This window comes from Purpureocillium takamizusanense, chromosome 7 (genome assembly GCF_022605165.1).
Source record: "Purpureocillium takamizusanense chromosome 7, complete sequence".
In the NCBI taxonomy this organism is placed as follows: Eukaryota; Fungi; Ascomycota; class Sordariomycetes; order Hypocreales; family Ophiocordycipitaceae; genus Purpureocillium; species Purpureocillium takamizusanense.
In genome coordinates this window covers 1,657,001-1,672,532 of record NC_063074.1, presented here as the reverse complement: position 1 = coordinate 1,672,532, position 15,532 = coordinate 1,657,001, and the positions used below count along the sequence as shown (strand labels likewise).

Sequence of the window (15,532 nt, the reverse complement as noted above, 5' to 3'; positions counted from 1 at the left end):
GCCTTTTAGTCGACAGGCTCGACAACGGTTCCCCATCGCCCTCCTCGACAGCCTAGTCTTGGTTTTGTCCACTCAGTCTGGCCAGTGGTCCCCGGCGCCTGTGTGTGGTCCCGGGGGCGTGCTCTGATCTTGCCGGACACGGCCCTTGAATCAGGGCCTGTCGGGTGCTTTAAACTTGAGTCGCCCGTTGGGCAACGGCGGATCGAGCCAGACACGTTAAACTCTGCGCGACTCAAATCCCATTCTTCTCGATCTGCAACCCCATTCGACCGCTGGCCCCGGTCACTGTCTCTTCTTGGGTAACTCCCATACATAGGCGTCCCTCGCCCGCACCCTGGGCCTTGAAGATCATGCCGAACAAGCTGCTGCTCCTTTTTAGATCTCGACAACGTGCCTGGCACTAGACCAGGACCCCCTCTGCCCTGCCCCCCCCCTTCTTTACCCTTTCATTGTGCCCCATCCCAACTACAAACGACACCCAAGCATAGCTTCAGCTCTCTTCGAGCTAGGCATATTGCCTCATCGTTGGTTGCTGTTCAAGTCTGATCCAAAGCACCTGCACCTGCACGCGCACTCGCCCTGCCTTGGAGAGGGGAGAAAGAAACACAAACGAGGAACTTGAAGCGGGCGAGAAGGAGAGCTGTTCGCCGCCTATCGTGCGGTTGAACAAACATTGAGGCTAAATGTCAACCCCCGCAGTAAGTACCTCTCGACTGCAAGCCCAGCTGGCGCTTAGCTCCTTGACTGTTTCGTTTCGAGACCAGGAGTGCACGGAACTGACCCTTGAACCCCCCTTTGCTTTCGCTTGCTGCAGCAAAAGGCCAACCTAGCCCGTATCCGAGACAACCAGAGGAGATCACGCGCGCGAAGGAAAGAATACCTCCAGGAGCTGGAGCAGCGGCTCCGGGCCTGCGAGCTGCAAGGCATAGAGGCCTCAGCCGAGGTTCAGGTGGCCGCCAGGAGGGTCGCGGAAGAGAACAAGCAGCTGAGGGAGCTCCTCTACCGGCACGGATTCACCGACGAATACATCGCCAACTACCTCCAATCCGGCGCAACCGTCACACCTGATCCCGCTCAGACATCCTTTCGCGCGGGCGACGCAGGATCGGCCGTCCAGTCTCTTCAGCATCTTCTCGTGCCACGTCGACCGGCCGGCCTAGATCCGGGCATCGCGTTCCCGCTGCCGAGCCAGTCGAGCCGAGAGACATCGAGCGCCAGCACTTCGACGGCCAGCTCGACTATATGGGACCCCGCGCACACGACCATGGCAGCGTACGGTCACCACCCGCAACCTATGGGCGTCTCACCTGCCGTAATGGGCACGCCCAATCAAGGACCGTACACGTCACCGGGCTTCGGCAATGCCATTCCTGCGCGACAAGATCCTTTTGCCGGCCAACAGCACCAGCAAATACTCGGTGACCCGCGGCAGAGCATTGTGACGACACAGCCAGCGCAAGCGATGCACCTGGATAGCCGACCGGCGGTGAACTACCATTACTCCATGCCGCCGTACAACGACCCGACGACACGCAACTATGGTCCTCCTGGTGGCGGCTGCTGATGTCAGCGAACCCTCGCCAGGGATCAGAAAATACAAGAATCGCAGAGTCATGACCGCCGTCGGGGGTCGTTCATCTCTTCTCCGTCATAAAGTCGATTCTTGGCGCGACAGCGGTCCCGCGAAACCTTAAATCAGGCGACCGGAACTTGGGCCGAACGGGTTGAGCGAAAGCGACGGCCAGATTGTCTCGCTCCGTCCGTGGCAGAACTAGGGGTCGCTGACGCTCCGAACCATGTTAAGATATTTTGTATCCATGGTGCGAAGAACAAGGCTCCACGACGGCCTCGGCACAAACACGAAGCGCAAAAAGGAACGACGGTCGCCTCGGCGCCGAAGACAATCGAACGAGGCGACGACCGTATTCCCGTCCGGAGGAAGGCGGGCACTAAGTTAGTCGTCAGATTCGGTCGGCAGAGAAAATTGTATGGCGCTAGCCGAGCGCGGCGGGCAAAGACAGGCAAGACGACGCCAGCGAGTGGCGGCAGGAACCAGCTGTTTCTCGTATCTCCCTTTTTTTAAGGTTGGACTTTAGCCTCTTGCCGCAAATCCTGACATAGCGTTGCGGGCCGCATCGGCCGACGTCGCAAGACAGACGAGTACTACAATATCACGGCAACGACGAGAGAGACACGAGCGGAACCCTGATGGTGAAGCCCACGATGGCCTGGTATGAACAGCCGGCATGGGATGTGGCATGGCAATGCGGTGGGCCGGTGCCGAGGCGGCGAACAGCACGACGCGAAACCGCGGCCGGTGCCGTCGGCTTGCAAGCCGAAGAAGACCCTGCGTCAATGTATGACGCCACTGCGACGTGCCATGCCGGGTGCGTGGCGCGTGATGGAGTACAGTAAGTACATGTGTCTTAGTACGGCACAGTTTTATGTCGAGAGCCAGCCAAATTTTGATTCTTCCATGGGGCACTGTACCGAACCCCATCCATCCAACAAAGTCTACAAGGCTTGTACATATGCCATCGACAATAGCGAGACGTGACTAGCAGCATGCTCAGGACGGCGGCGGCGGTGCCAAGCGCGTCGAGGGGTCGAGACCGCGCTTGCCGTCGGCGTCACATCACACCAGAAAGCGCACAGGGGTTTCTTGATTCTCCCTCCGCCTCGGTCGAGTGATCTGGGGGGCCGGACACGGGCAGTGACATGACACGGGAGATCGCGATCGCAGTGACATTCGGTCCCGGCGGGGTCGGCGAACTTGACAATACCGGGGACGGGGAGGAGGGAGGCGTAGAGGGAGGTCGCCGAGGAGGACGCACGCACCGCGAGTCGCCTACTACGCGCCGACTGCAACCATCGTACGAGGCCGAGTCAGGCACGGCGCGACACTTGTTGGTCACGCGTGGGGGGATCGGTTATTAGTAGTATCTGTACAGACGGACCGGTGCGGCGTCCGTATACGTACGAAGTAGCACTACCACGGGAAGGGGGTTCCACCACGTGGGAGGGAACGTTGCCTTTGTAGGATGTGTCTTTTTTAAGAAAGGGAGGGGAAAGAGGCCGGTTCACAAAGTACGGAGTAGTGCTGAAGGAGTGCAAAAGACGAAAAAGAATGGGGCGACGATGACGGACGACAACGACGACACCTGAAGAAGGGAGGGGCTGTTGCTGTTGCTGTTGCTGGCGGGCGGGGCGAATGCGTGGTAGGCGATTGCCGATGGGGCTGTACTAGTAATTTCTACAAAGTACAGTACGATTCTAGGTATTTAGGTTGTAACTAATTGACTTGGCGGCTAGTCGGTCGGCGGGTGGCGCTTCGGGGACGGCGAGTACGGAGAATATACTGTAAGTTGGTACGTACTGCAACGCAGTCACACACCACACACAGATACATCTACAGACACGCTCATCACCCACACACGTGTACTGCAGAACGTGGGGGTAAATTAGGCGCGGGAGAATTATACCTTTTAGGAGGATTGGGGACGTTGGTGGAGGGCCGGGGGTGTGACTGATGACGGGCGCGAGAGCCGATGTGGACTCCGTTGGTAGGGCTGGGCTGGGCTGGGCTGGGCCGGGCTTGGAGGCTGGAGCTGTGTTGGGCTGTGCGCTTCCCACCGCCTGGATCCGGTGGCGGCGGCGTCCTCGACGACGGCGGCGCGGCGGTGTGGAGGAAGAAGAGGAAGGAGAAGAAGAAGACGAAGGGAAAAAAAGAGAAGGGGGAGTACTAGGAGGAGGGCAAGGATGACGACAGGGGGGAGGAGGGCAAAAAGCTGCCTGCCGGGGGGAGTTTGAGAACCTGTTATTCATCGTTGCCGGCGCGGCATCATATATTGGGGGGCAATAGGTCCCTTGGCTACTTTGTATGGTACTGAAGAATTGAAGAAGACGTGGGACGTAGATGGGTGAGTCCAGTCGCGTGCATGCTGTACATGGGACGGAACGATGACGACGATGACGGTGCCGTCGAGGCTAATTCCATCTATTCTGATTGCTGCTGTACATAATTGATGGAATGCGATGGAATAATACTGCAAGTGCCTTTGTAGGTGCAGCACGCACGGAACACGAAAACGACCTGCGCACGGCATACCGAAAGGAATCATCATCACCAGACTTTGTAGGGCTGCTGCGCCTCCACCAGCACCACCGGCACCACCACCAACAACAACAACAACCCACCGGCAGATGGGGATTAGAAATACCATACGGACCTAGATTGACGGTGACGCAGCTTTCCCGCTTGTTGCTCGCTTATTTTTGCCGTTGTTTGCCGCTGTCGTTGCTGTTGGTGTTGCATGTTGGTGTCGCATGATGGTGTTGGTATCTGTCGTTGGTGTCGTCGTTGGTGTCGTGCAGCCAGCCCCAGCCCCAGCCCTGCGCCCCTCCCCGGGTCCCCCCCTTGGCGCCAACAGCGGGATGTGCCGCCGCACTTTGGTAATAGTGCATAGGTGGTGGCGGACTTGAAAATCCAATGGGGAGTGGGAGGGGGGTGTAAGAGGCGCACGCGAGGGAGAAAAGAAAGAGGAAATAAAACGAGAGACAGACAGTCCAGTCCAGTCCAGGGGAAGAGAGGGGGGAGACAGAAAGAGGGCAAAATAGTTAGGGGCAGGGGGCCCAACAGGGGGGGCGCGTGCCTGCCCCTCGCGCCGCGCTCGCGCGAGAGAAAAAAGAAGAAGAAGAAGAAGAGACAATAGGATTTATTATTTGGCGCACCGACCTTTTACACAGAAACATTGAAACTACATGCGTACTTCGTACTTACACATGACCCCTAAGGTAGGTATACAGGAGGACCTTGTAGACCAACAATCGGGGTCGACGCCGCCACCGCATTTGGCCTGCCTGCCCCAGGACGACGACGACGGCACGCAACAAACAACAGCAGCAGAAGCAGCAGCAGCTTACAGCTTACAGCTACAGTTACGGCAACCCCCTCCCCCACCCTCCCGGGGCCCCTTCCCTGCTCCCGCCTTGGCCTGGACCCCTACTCATCCCCCCCCAAAAAAAAGAGACGCTGTCCCTGAGCGCTGCTACTGCCGGCTACCGGCTGCGAGGTGCCGGACTGTTGGTGATTGATATTGTTGGTGTTCATCTGTGGTTGCTGCTGTGGTACTATACCTTGGCTACCTACTTTATGTGCAGCATATATGTTAGTAGGTCGTTCCATGAGGTGCCCACTAAAATCCGCCTCAGGTGCCGTCCGGTGACGTCCTTGGGGGGGGCCTCCGGGGGCTCCTCCCGTGGCGGCGGCGGCGGCGCCTGCAGGGACAGGGGCAACGGCAGGCAGTCCGCGGGCGACGGCATGACGGCGGCCGGCAGTGGGAAGGGAGGAACGGCCGTGGATCCAGCGCGCCCGGAACTGAACTCGCATCCAGAAGGCGGACAGGGGGGTGGGTTGGTGGGTAGGTGGGTGGGACACTGATAGGTGGTGGGGGTGGGGGGGTTACCACCATGGCGGTGCCCGTGTCGGTCCCGGGCCGGGCTTTATTATAGCCGTAGGTTGGGTAGGTGCTTCATGCTAACGTCACTCACTACCTACCCTTTACCTACCAAGTTACTTACCTTGAGGTATGTAGTAACTAAGGTACTAAGTTAATTGGCATACCTAGGATAGGTAGGTACCTTGGTAGTAGTAATGGTGGAACCTTTTTGCACATCCAACTACTATTGCGTACTATACGAACTAATAGTAGAAACTTGACGCCGCCGTCACCGAGTGCAGTGCGTTGATGCGGCGGCGCTGGCAAGCAAGCTGCGCTCTACAGCTTTCGAGACACTCAGACAGCATGCGAGCTGCCTTTTTCTTCTTCTTTCCTGTCGGAGTTACTGTAGTGTCGTCTTCTTACTTTGTACGTAGCGACAGCCCCGTCAAGGGTAGGCACTCTTTCAGCGGTTTTGTCATTCACTGCCGAGGCATGGGAAAAGGTAGTACTAACTTATCATGCATGTATCAAAGTAAACGTGAAACCTTCCGGAGAGAAGAATGGCCTACGTCCCGCTACTGCGGAAAGCAGGGTTGCCCAACGCTCACCTGCCTGTCAAACGAGGCATCCGACTAAACTACTCACCAAGTGAGTTACTAAGTATTGTCCAAGTCATTTTGGCTGGTTGGGGTCAATGACATTCCTTGCTGGGCAGTAAGTATTTTGGGAGGGTTCACTTGGGAAGCGGGGCGCAGGTTCACTTCCTGAGATCATCCTTCGTACGTTTTATTCGAGGTATAGTAGGCAGGCACGGCGCGGAACAGGATGATATGGTATGTCACTCTGACCGCGACGATGACCATGAGAGACAGCAAGTGACGGCAAGCCCACTGGTTACTACGTTACTGCTGCTCTCTCTGCCCGTCACTAGCACGCACTGCCCAACGTTTATAAACGGCCACCATGCGCGACCACGGACAACAGGATGCGCCTGTCTTCTTGACTGTCCGATGAGGTTGTAGCAAGAAATTCCAACTCCGCGCCCTGGATCCTGTAACCCGTAAAACCTCATCTCATCTACTACACTCGCTTCCCTCCGCCGACCTCAACCACCGTCACCGCCGCAGGCCAGCAGCCGCTCCGCAGCCCCCGCTACAGGAAGTAGTCGGCCACGGGCTTCTTCGCCGGCATGCCCCGAGAGTCCTGCGGCGCTGCCTGGAACACGCGATACCGTCTCGCCGGGCCGCTCTTAGCCGCCACCCCGTCGCCCTCGAGCCCGGCCATGACCCCGGCGCTGCGGCCCACGTCGCCGTTACTCCGCGAAAACGCGCCCCAGCCGGACTCGTCCTCGGACAGCTCCATCACGGCCGCCACGTTGCCACATCGGTAGCAGTAGTTTGGTGCCGACCAAACCGTGACGATGGACGCATCAAACATCTCCTTGAACCCTTCCATGACGAGCTGATGAGCGCGCGCGATAAGGCTGAGATCGTTGCGGTGATTAAACACCCTGACAATATCAGCTCCAAACAGAAACCCCGCCCCTCGCGGCGACAGGCCCCATCCGTCGATATCGTCGGGGTCTGACCAGAGAAGGTCGCACATGGCACCCTCATGAGGCACCTCCTGCTTGCGATCGATAAGCCGGATCCTATCCACCGTATCGACGAGCGGGCTCAGCCCTCCATGCACGCAGAGCACCGCTCCCGCCGGGTTGCCCACACTGCCGCCGCTGTCCCCCGAGGCCCCCGAGCCGGGCGGACCCGTCTTGTCCTCAGAGCTGTTAGATCCGAGGGTATGCGACCCCGAACTGTCCCCCTGCTGGTTGCGATGCCGGCGGGGGAAGCGGCTGATGAGGCCCCCGTTCTGGTCGCACACCTCGATCTCCATGTTGTCCATGTCCGACGGCGGCGAGAGCGTGTTGGACGCGCCGAGCACGATGGCGCCCAGGGCGAGGTAGTCGAAGACGTCACAGCAATAACGCCACACGTTGGCGCTGCCATATTTCCGGAGACATTCATCATAGAATCCATAGACGGTCGTGATTTGCCGCGACTCGTGGTTGCCGCGAATGAGTGTCATGCGGTCGGGGTATCGTACTTTAAGACAGAGAAGCAGGAGGAAGGACTCGAGAGAATAGAAACCGCGATCAACAAAGTCGCCTATGCCAGGGTCAGCATCTACATTCGCCATCGCTTGGGCGTCCGGGGAGCTCGCGCGCGACTCACCCATGAAGAGATAGTTTGTATCGGGCACGTCCCCGCCCACTCGAAAGAGCTCCATAAGATCGTGAAACTGGCCGTGAATATCGCCGCATATCTGCTCCAATGTTAGCGCCTCACGAGACAGTTGAGAGGCACACGCCGGGGCAACATACCGTCACCGGGGCCGTCACGGTGACCACGTTGCCCTCTTCGATGAGAAGCTCACGCGCCCGGTGGCACAGCTCCCGCACCTGCGGCTCAGGAATGGGCCGACATGCGCGCAGTTGCGCGATGGCTCTGCAACACGGTTAGCTCAAAGCGGCTATCCAGAGAGGGCGTTGGATGTCGACGCACTTGTCGAGATCGCTCATCGCGGAACCGGCTTGACAACGGTCGCACGTGAGGCGGCGCGACTGGTTGCAATCTTGTTTGCGGAGACCTCGGCGATCACAACATGTCGTAACTGTGCAGTCCGGGGGCTAGCGGAGCTACGCCGCTTGATGGACGTGCGTAGGTCGGTATCTCGTGCCGAGCACGTAACGCGGCGGTAGATGGAAGAATGTCGAGAACTTGTTCGCCCAGGTCGCGCGGCTCGAAGTCGCGATCGCAAAGTGGGAAGGGGAAAGCGAAACCCGCCCAGCCGCTGCCAATTGCCAGAGACACTAGCGCCGTGCGCCGCCCCGCCAATGAAAGTCGATGGGTGGCAAAGGCCAAAAAAAATGTGGGCATGGCAGGCTACGTAGGCAAGGTAGCATGGTAGGTACTACAAGCAGGGGCTCATCGGAATTAGCTTCTGCCGGCTCCGATAGGCAATTGTCCCACCCGGCAGCCAATAAACGTTTGCGGAATCATCATGCAGCTCATTCGGCTCATCGGATCGCGTGCAGGCGTCTTTTTTCCCGGCCTGGGACCAGCATCGTCGCGCAGCTCAGTTGAAGCACAACCACCACCCCGCCAGCGCCGGCGCAGCAATCATCGCAGCGGCGGGAACATGCTTGTAACATTATGTGAGTGCCTCGGGCTCAATTCACCCACCAACAATCTCAGCTGACGAAGCATACGCGAAACACAGAACACTCTTGATCCCTTGTGCCGAATACGCGAGAGCGACGAGGGATCATGCCGCCACACCTCCACCCCAGGTCGCGAATGACCTCCTCCCTCTTCGCAACGACCGTCGTCGCCAGCTTCTTTGTCGTCGCGCTCCCGCACATCCTGCCCTGTCCCGTGCCCCGGACCAAGTTTGCCGACGGGGAGGTCATGGTCGACGAGAATGGACGGAGGAGGAGGTGGAGGAGGAGGGATTCCGCGGAAAGCAAGGATGGACTTGTACAGTTCAATCAGCCAGCGGACGACGATATATATACCAGCGTGGAGCGGACGACGAGAGAGTGCCCCGTGCCGAAGCCGGGAGGTATGTTGGGCGAATGGCTTGGCTTTCACAAGAGCGACGGCGGGACGGGGAAGCGATGACAATAACGAAGAGGGCAAACAATATAAAAAAAAGAGTAAACACATGAATCAGAGTCCACAGGACATGTATAACCAGTGTTCGAATAAACATACTTCACACAAGCTGGGTCCGAACGACTGCCCTGTGCGCATCCATGTCCCGACTCGGGGTGCCGTGCTCGGCGAAACCGATCACCCGCAACAATCGTGCAAGGCCCGCAAAGCAAGACCAGAACAAGGGAACATTTGAAAGTCGTGCTATGTGACCCATGGGAAGACACCTCGGCAGGGACCGGTGACGATGACCCGTCTCCCAGCCCTCGTCTTGGCAATGACTCCACCAACGCGGGTGGTGCCATCCGGACTCCCACGGGTCAGACGGCCTGACTACGAGACGCTGTAGTGACGCCCTCACATTCGTTGCCAGCCACCGACCGCCTGGGCCCTCCCCGTATATTGCGTGCCCAACGTGGGGAATGCGACGTGGTGTTTCACTTCCGCGCCGACGTGAGACAGTTGACATCGTCTGGACCGCCATAGAACCCCGCCCCCCCCTCTGCCGAGCTCGTGGACATGGGACAAGAGTCGACGTTGAGCTTAAAAACTACCCTAAAATCCGTCCGTGGAAACAGACTGACCAAGTAGTGAAAGGAAGAAAAAAAAAAAAGGGTCCGCTTCCCGTCTGGTTGCGCTGTGGCCTTGGGCTTGCTTAGCCTACGGCTCTGCGCCATACCGGACGATCTGACGTCGGAGATGGTGACAGGTGAGGGGGAAGGGGGGCCAATGGCAGTCACCAAACCTCAAACTTGGCGACTCCACGAGCTTAATGCGCTTTCCCACCCCCCCAAAATGCCCCCCTCCCCGCGATCGAGTCCCGCGAACCAATGGCATAACACGACTTGGCACGCTTCTATGTAATAGTCTCCTGGCCGTGGGCAGCAGGGACGGCAGGCAGCCTTGTGAGAGTCATGGGCCCGCCGCCGCGGGGGGGCGGACTTTGCGCTGGATACTGCTGATACTGGTTGGGAGGGGATGAGGGGGTGATGAGGATGGCTTCGATCCGGTCTCAAAAGCGATTCCTGGTGCGACGGAGAGCGCTGCTCCCGTTCAGACGGGCAGATCTGCCACCGCGGCCATGTTTGCCCCGTTGGAAGGATCGCGTTGCGAGAGGAAATCCGAGAATAGCACCTCGGCATAGTCGAGGCCTGCCTTTTGCCGTGGGACTATATTATGTCGACATCCTTCTCCCTCAGAAGTAGCACCGTCCGTCGCCCTCATCAGTGGAACTACTCATCTTACCTTCTTTTCTTCTCAACCCTCCCCCCCTCCTTTCCAGTCCTTACAAGAGCTGCGCTCTGTTCAATTCGCTTTCCCGACCTTCATTCTCCGGCTTTTCACTCCCTAGAGGACGTTCTCCAACAACAGAGACTAGAATAATTAAGAAAGCTTCATTCCTTCCCACACACACATACACATCACCTTCACCATGAAGACCGCCTCCATCCTGCTCTTGACCGCTGGCCTGGTGTCGGCGGTGGCCGTGCCCGCCAACCAGCTTGCCGAGCGCAGCCCGGAGCAGCTCAAGGCGCTGCCCAACGCCGCCGCGCCGGCCGTCCGCCGCTCCGAGTGGTACGTCCGCCAGGAGGAGCAGGCCCCCCCGGCCGACGACAGCGTGCCCGCCCGTGGCGGCATCGTGGGCGGGAACCAGGAGCAGAACAACCAGACTCAGGAGCAGAACAAGGACCAGAACAACCAGAACCAGAACAATCAGAACCAGGGGCAGAACAAGGATCAAAACAAGGACCAGCAGAACAAGGACCAGAACAACCAGAACAAGGATCAGAACAACCAGAACAAGGATCAGAACAACCAGAACAAGGATCAGAACAACCAAAACAAGGATCAGAACAAGAATAAGGACAACAACAACAAGAACAACAACAACAACAATAACAATAAGAACAACAACAACAACAACAAGAATAACAACAACAACAACAACAACAACAACAACCTCAACCAGGGCTCCTTCATCCCCCTCATGCAGAACCTCTTCCAGCAGATGGGCCTCAGCAACGTCATCAACCTCCAAGCCATTCAGAACCTCGCCCTCGCCAACCAAATCGGCCTCTTCTCGCAGGCGCAGCAGCTCTTTGACCTGCAGAGGCTCGGCATCATCTCCCAGCCGCAGGTGGTGGCCGTCCTCGGACAGGGGCTGGCTGGCAACGGCATCCGCATCGGTAAGTCTTGCCTGGACACTTTTTCAACAAGACCAAAACAAATGAGCCAAAAAAAAGCTTTGTAACACGAGAAAGGTGGCTGACTCTTTCTTCTAACAGTGGGCTAGTTGCCGTAGAGAAGCGGGAAAAGGGCGAGTACAGCGCGGCCGTAGAGCCGTGGCCTTGAGTTGGGGGTGGTGGTAAACTGGTGGTGGTGGTGGTTTGTTTCTACTTTGTACGCCGGGCAGGAAGCATGGGCAAGGTTGCGAGAGGATCATGGAATTTGCTTGCCTTGTCAACTTGAGAGAAAGTTATTTATGAAGCTGCGGAAATCACGAAAATATGATGACGGGAGTTGGGCTCCATCAATGGCAAAGCGTTTCGAAGGTATTGTGAGAGACCACATGGGTTGGCAGTCAGCCCACGGCAACTCTGGCCTGCATGCAGTGAGTGTGGCCATTACTTGGGAAACTCAGCCACCCCAACTGCGAGCTGTAATAAGAGTCCAAAAAATGGAGAAACCATGGGGATTTACTGTACCGATGCGTCAAGTTATGAAGCCACGTGCGGCAAGTGGCGCTCACCGTGATTCCTTTGGCTTGAGACAGTGCACATGTAACCTATGCGATGCAGAACGCACCACTCCAACGACGACTGAACTACTGAACAGAACTCGCATCTCACTTGAGTAATCACCCGCATCGTAAATCTGTTTTTTTTTTTTCGTTTCCTCGTGACCAATATCATGGTAGTGTTCGCCTCATCCCATCAGAGGGCATCGCCGACGGTCAGGGGCCATTCTTGGGCGCTGGCCATCCTCAAACACCAGCCGTGTCTGATTGACGCGGCAGAAGTGCGTCACAATGCAGACGACATCCCGCACCCCTGCCAAGCTTATCGCCAAACTTGGGGCGGGTGACACGCCAACGCTGCCTCTCGATCGAGTTTCCGGATCCGTGCGTCTTCCCTCCCCTTCGGGACCCGGCCGTGACGAATTGGATGACAGCTGCAGGCCCCTCCTCCTCGATCCATCATGCCGATGTCAAGTCCCCAGACCCGTGGCTGGTGCTCTGACTACGTACTCTATACAGTAGCAGCACACCATCGCAATGGCATCACAATCGGGACGGATCCACGCCGCCCCAGAATTGGACCAACGATGGTTCAGGTTGAGACGGCCGGCTCTTCCTTCATAACATCCGGCCGGTCATTGGGTATCGTCTCGCGAGCCCATGTGCGGTGAGGGGGTTGGGCCGTTGCCCCCCCTTTTCGTCTCATACCGTGCAGGGCCGGTGCGCGGGTTGAACTGGAGCCAAGAAGCCGGAGCCACATTCGTTAGACGCCATCTGCCATCCCGTCCGGCCACGACATCATCCGAAGTGCGGTGGCTGACGGGCTGCTTGGACGAACTGCCCGGAATGTGGTCGCTGCCGGCGAAGCGATGGCCGGGAGAGTCGTCGCCCGTGGGTAGTAGGCCTTGGCGTGTCCCTACCTCGGCCCCCTTGGGGAAGCTATCGTATTGCGTTCCGGCTGGGGTTTGGAGAGGGCCCCATGTTGTATAAAGACACTCGGTCTCGGCTCTGCCTCCCGAGTTCAAACACTCTACACTCCGCTTCCCAGTTAGCAAATACACTCATTCTTATTCATTCATTCAGAGGTAAGTGCCGAAGATCTGATGCGCGATGGGGCCGGGCTAACACACACCTTAGCTGGGCTCGCTGTTCGTTTCGTTCCTTTCACTTGTCTCGCCAAACACCCGAGCTGCGCTCCGTGCCGGTCATTCCAACCCATCGCACAATCCTTACGTCTCTAATTACCCGTCGAAAGGTACTTCTCTTCGGACAAGATGAAGTTTTCTAGCATGATCGCTGGCGCATTCGCCGCCCTGGCTGTCGCCGCCCCGGCCCCGTCCCCCGAGGCCGAGTCCACGACGCTCGAGGCTCGCCGCAGGTTCGATGCCGGCAGCCTCAACAACCTCGTCTTCAGGCAGCAGGACCTCAACTACCTGCTGAGCATCAACTCGCTGGACCTGGGCCTCTTCCAGACTCTCGGTGTCAACAACAACCTTGACCTGCTTCTGTTCCAGGAGCTCTTCAACATCCAGGCCTTCGACGTCAACTCGCTAGTGCGATTCGCTCAGTTGCACACGCTCCTCGCCGTGGCGGGTACGGGCGTGTTCAACGCCTTTGACCTGTCGACTCTCAACCTTGGCGTGCTTAACCTCGGCTTGATCGGCGGCGTGGGCGGCGTCCAGCTGAACCAGTTCATCGACAAGGGCGTGATCCCCCAGATTGGGAACATTGCTGGTGGCGGTAAGTACCGAGAGTGTCTTCCCTACACACGGAGTTTTAGCCATCAAGCGGCTGACGGTGAAACAGTCAAAACACCCATCATCCTGAAGTGAGGCTCCAAGATCCCTCGCAGCTTTGACGGATAAAGAGGACGCTCTCCGAGGATGTGACATGTTCGAAGGCCTCTCGAATTGGACGCCGTTGAGACAATGTTCTTCTCTGTCACTCCTGGCCTGCGCGCGCGGATGGATGCCTCTTGATGCCGTGGATCATGTGCAAGTATATCGGTAGTGTTTCCTTTCTCGGCTAGGAAGACGCAAGTAGTTCCCGCACTTGATAACTCCAACATTATTGTCAATCAAATGTCATTTTCTGGATTGAGGTTTACTTCCAGGCGCGCAGCGGAGACGCCGACACTTGCCTGTTCACGTGTGCATGCCCAATGTGATGTGCAAAACAGTCTGCCGGACGCCCAAAGGTGGCCTTGGCTGAGCTACCCCTTGCACGGAAGCCAGTTGTGATTGATGATTGATGCCTTGCGGCCGGCGATGTCGACTTGCCTGCAGTGTTGCAGGCGACGGACATGTACGAGGGCACGAGAATACACGCACATGGGAATATTGCAGTTTTCACGTTGTCCAGGCCAAGCAGACATCGTACGAGATGCGGAGCAGTAGGTACAGTATACTGTACTTCGTATGAAAAGGTGCCGAAAGGCAGCTTGATGGGGAAGGTACGCCCGCTGGTACCGGCGCCCACAGCCGCTGGCGTTGCATCGCATTTCGTATGTGGTGGAAGGAGCTAGGACTTTGTACGCATGCACGGGAGTCGCTCCCGCCGCGCGCCTTCTGAGTTCGTCACGTATTGCCGTGCCTGGAAAAATTGGAAGGAGCTCTTTGCCACGTGCTCTCCACGCACAACTGCGCCTCCGTCCTTCGTGCTTGCGAGTTAAGCCTCTGCTTCCACGTTGACTGGACGAGGCGCCAGCTCAGGAATCTATGATACGGCTCACGTGTGCGAATTTTCAGGCAGTTCAACACAGCACATGAAGAAGCACTGCTCGATAAATCTGGCCACGCATTAGCCGCAACAATGATCGTTTAGAGCCGAGACGGATGCACCCAGGTAAGAATAGAAGCGCACATATCTCCTCCCGTCCATCCACCACCTGTCCGCTTTCAAGATTGCAGTCGGACATTGAATAGCACATCTCCCATCAACTAACAGAACACGGCAAGGCCCGACCGCCGGGCCATTCCCGGCATTCGAAATGAGATTCGTCTTCGGGGCCACATAGTGCAACGGGTCGGTCACTGTCTCTCCGTGACCTGGCGAACCCCTCAAAGTACTCCGACACCGATGGCATGAATATCACAAAGCCCGCAGCTAAGCGTGGGCATCAAGAAAGCCATTATACATTCACAAGAGACAAAGACGGGCTAACCGTTGACTGCTGGCCGTTGATGTTGCGTGGCAGGTTTCGTTGTCCGTTGAACCCATCGTCGTGGCACCACCAGCATGCCTCCACCACGGATCCACCTGCGTCACTCCTGCAGTTGCTACTATTTCTGACTCTGGATCTGGGATCCGCTGGAGGCAGACTCCGCCCGCAGAAGGCCACCGGTTGTCAGTGAGCCCGAGACGAAGCGAGATGATTGTCCGCAATTCGGCCTGAGCGGTGAGGAGCTGCTGATCCCGCTCCGACAGCCTACCGAAATTTCTGACAGGAGCCGAAGCCAGCTGTTTCGGAGATGGCGGAAACGACCTACTACGAACAGCGCACAGAATAATGGTCGTCAACAGGGGCTCGGCCAAGACGAGGTGGTACGACGCGCATTGGTAGACCTGCGCGTCGGATCTTCGGCTCGCAGTGTGCAGGCCTGCTCGAGCTAACACGATGTGCACATACTCCGTAGAAGGTGCGG

General features: G+C 57.6%; 5 protein-coding genes across 5 annotated transcripts; 4 read left to right on the top strand and 1 right to left on the bottom strand.

The window, feature by feature from the left end:
- Positions 1-683: 683 nt before the first annotated feature.
- JDV02_007816 (uncharacterized protein) lies at positions 684-1,564 on the top strand (the record flags this gene model as incomplete). The annotated part of the gene is made up of 2 exons (XM_047989348.1): positions 684-698; positions 815-1,564. The coding sequence occupies 2 exons, from the start codon at positions 684-686 to the stop codon at positions 1,562-1,564; spliced, it is 765 nt and encodes a 254-aa protein (XP_047845347.1).
- Positions 1,565-6,205: 4,641 nt separating this feature from the next.
- On the bottom strand, positions 6,206-8,247 carry PPH3 (Protein-serine/threonine phosphatase). The gene is made up of 4 exons (XM_047989347.1): positions 8,000-8,247; positions 7,819-7,942; positions 7,670-7,760; positions 6,206-7,603 (listed from the first exon to the last, which is right to left on the bottom strand). Exons 1-4 carry the CDS (start codon positions 8,014-8,016, stop codon positions 6,594-6,596), a joined length of 1,242 nt encoding a protein of 413 aa, XP_047845346.1. The 5' UTR covers positions 8,017-8,247; the 3' UTR covers positions 6,206-6,593.
- A 334-nt stretch (positions 8,248-8,581) lies between these two features.
- On the top strand, positions 8,582-9,218 carry JDV02_007814 (uncharacterized protein). Its single transcript, XM_047989346.1, has 2 exons — positions 8,582-8,652; positions 8,718-9,218. Exon 2 carries the CDS (start codon positions 8,765-8,767, stop codon positions 9,116-9,118), a length of 354 nt encoding a protein of 117 aa, XP_047845345.1. The 5' UTR covers positions 8,582-8,652; positions 8,718-8,764; the 3' UTR covers positions 9,119-9,218.
- A 1,100-nt stretch (positions 9,219-10,318) lies between these two features.
- Positions 10,319-11,688, top strand: JDV02_007813 (uncharacterized protein). The gene is made up of 2 exons (XM_047989345.1): positions 10,319-11,337; positions 11,437-11,688. Exons 1-2 carry the CDS (start codon positions 10,584-10,586, stop codon positions 11,442-11,444), a joined length of 762 nt encoding a protein of 253 aa, XP_047845344.1. The 5' UTR covers positions 10,319-10,583; the 3' UTR covers positions 11,445-11,688.
- Positions 11,689-12,866: 1,178 nt separating this feature from the next.
- On the top strand, positions 12,867-13,993 carry JDV02_007812 (uncharacterized protein). The gene is made up of 3 exons (XM_047989344.1): positions 12,867-12,973; positions 13,026-13,628; positions 13,695-13,993. The coding sequence occupies exons 2-3, from the start codon at positions 13,163-13,165 to the stop codon at positions 13,718-13,720; spliced, it is 492 nt and encodes a 163-aa protein (XP_047845343.1). The 5' UTR covers positions 12,867-12,973; positions 13,026-13,162; the 3' UTR covers positions 13,721-13,993.
- Positions 13,994-15,532: the final 1,539 nt, after the last annotated feature.

Bases quoted from the DNA above. Each gene is read 5' to 3' on its own strand.
- JDV02_007814 (XM_047989346.1), top strand. From the start codon at position 8,765: ATGCCGCCACACCTCCACCCCAGGTCGCGAATGACCTCCTCCCTCTTC.
- JDV02_007813 (XM_047989345.1), top strand. From the start codon at position 10,584: ATGAAGACCGCCTCCATCCTGCTCTTGACCGCTGGCCTGGTGTCGGCG.
- JDV02_007812 (XM_047989344.1), top strand. From the start codon at position 13,163: ATGAAGTTTTCTAGCATGATCGCTGGCGCATTCGCCGCCCTGGCTGTC. The intron at 13,629-13,694 runs GTAAGTACCGAG...ACGGTGAAACAG, and splicing joins TGGGAACATTGCTGGTGGCG to TCAAAACACCCATCATCCTG.
- PPH3 (XM_047989347.1), bottom strand. The intron at 7,761-7,818 runs GTATGTTGCCCC...ACATTGGAGCAG, and splicing joins CCGTGACGGCCCCGGTGACG to ATATGCGGCGATATTCACGG. The intron at 7,604-7,669 runs GTGAGTCGCGCG...ACCCTGGCATAG, and splicing joins TACAAACTATCTCTTCATGG to GCGACTTTGTTGATCGCGGT.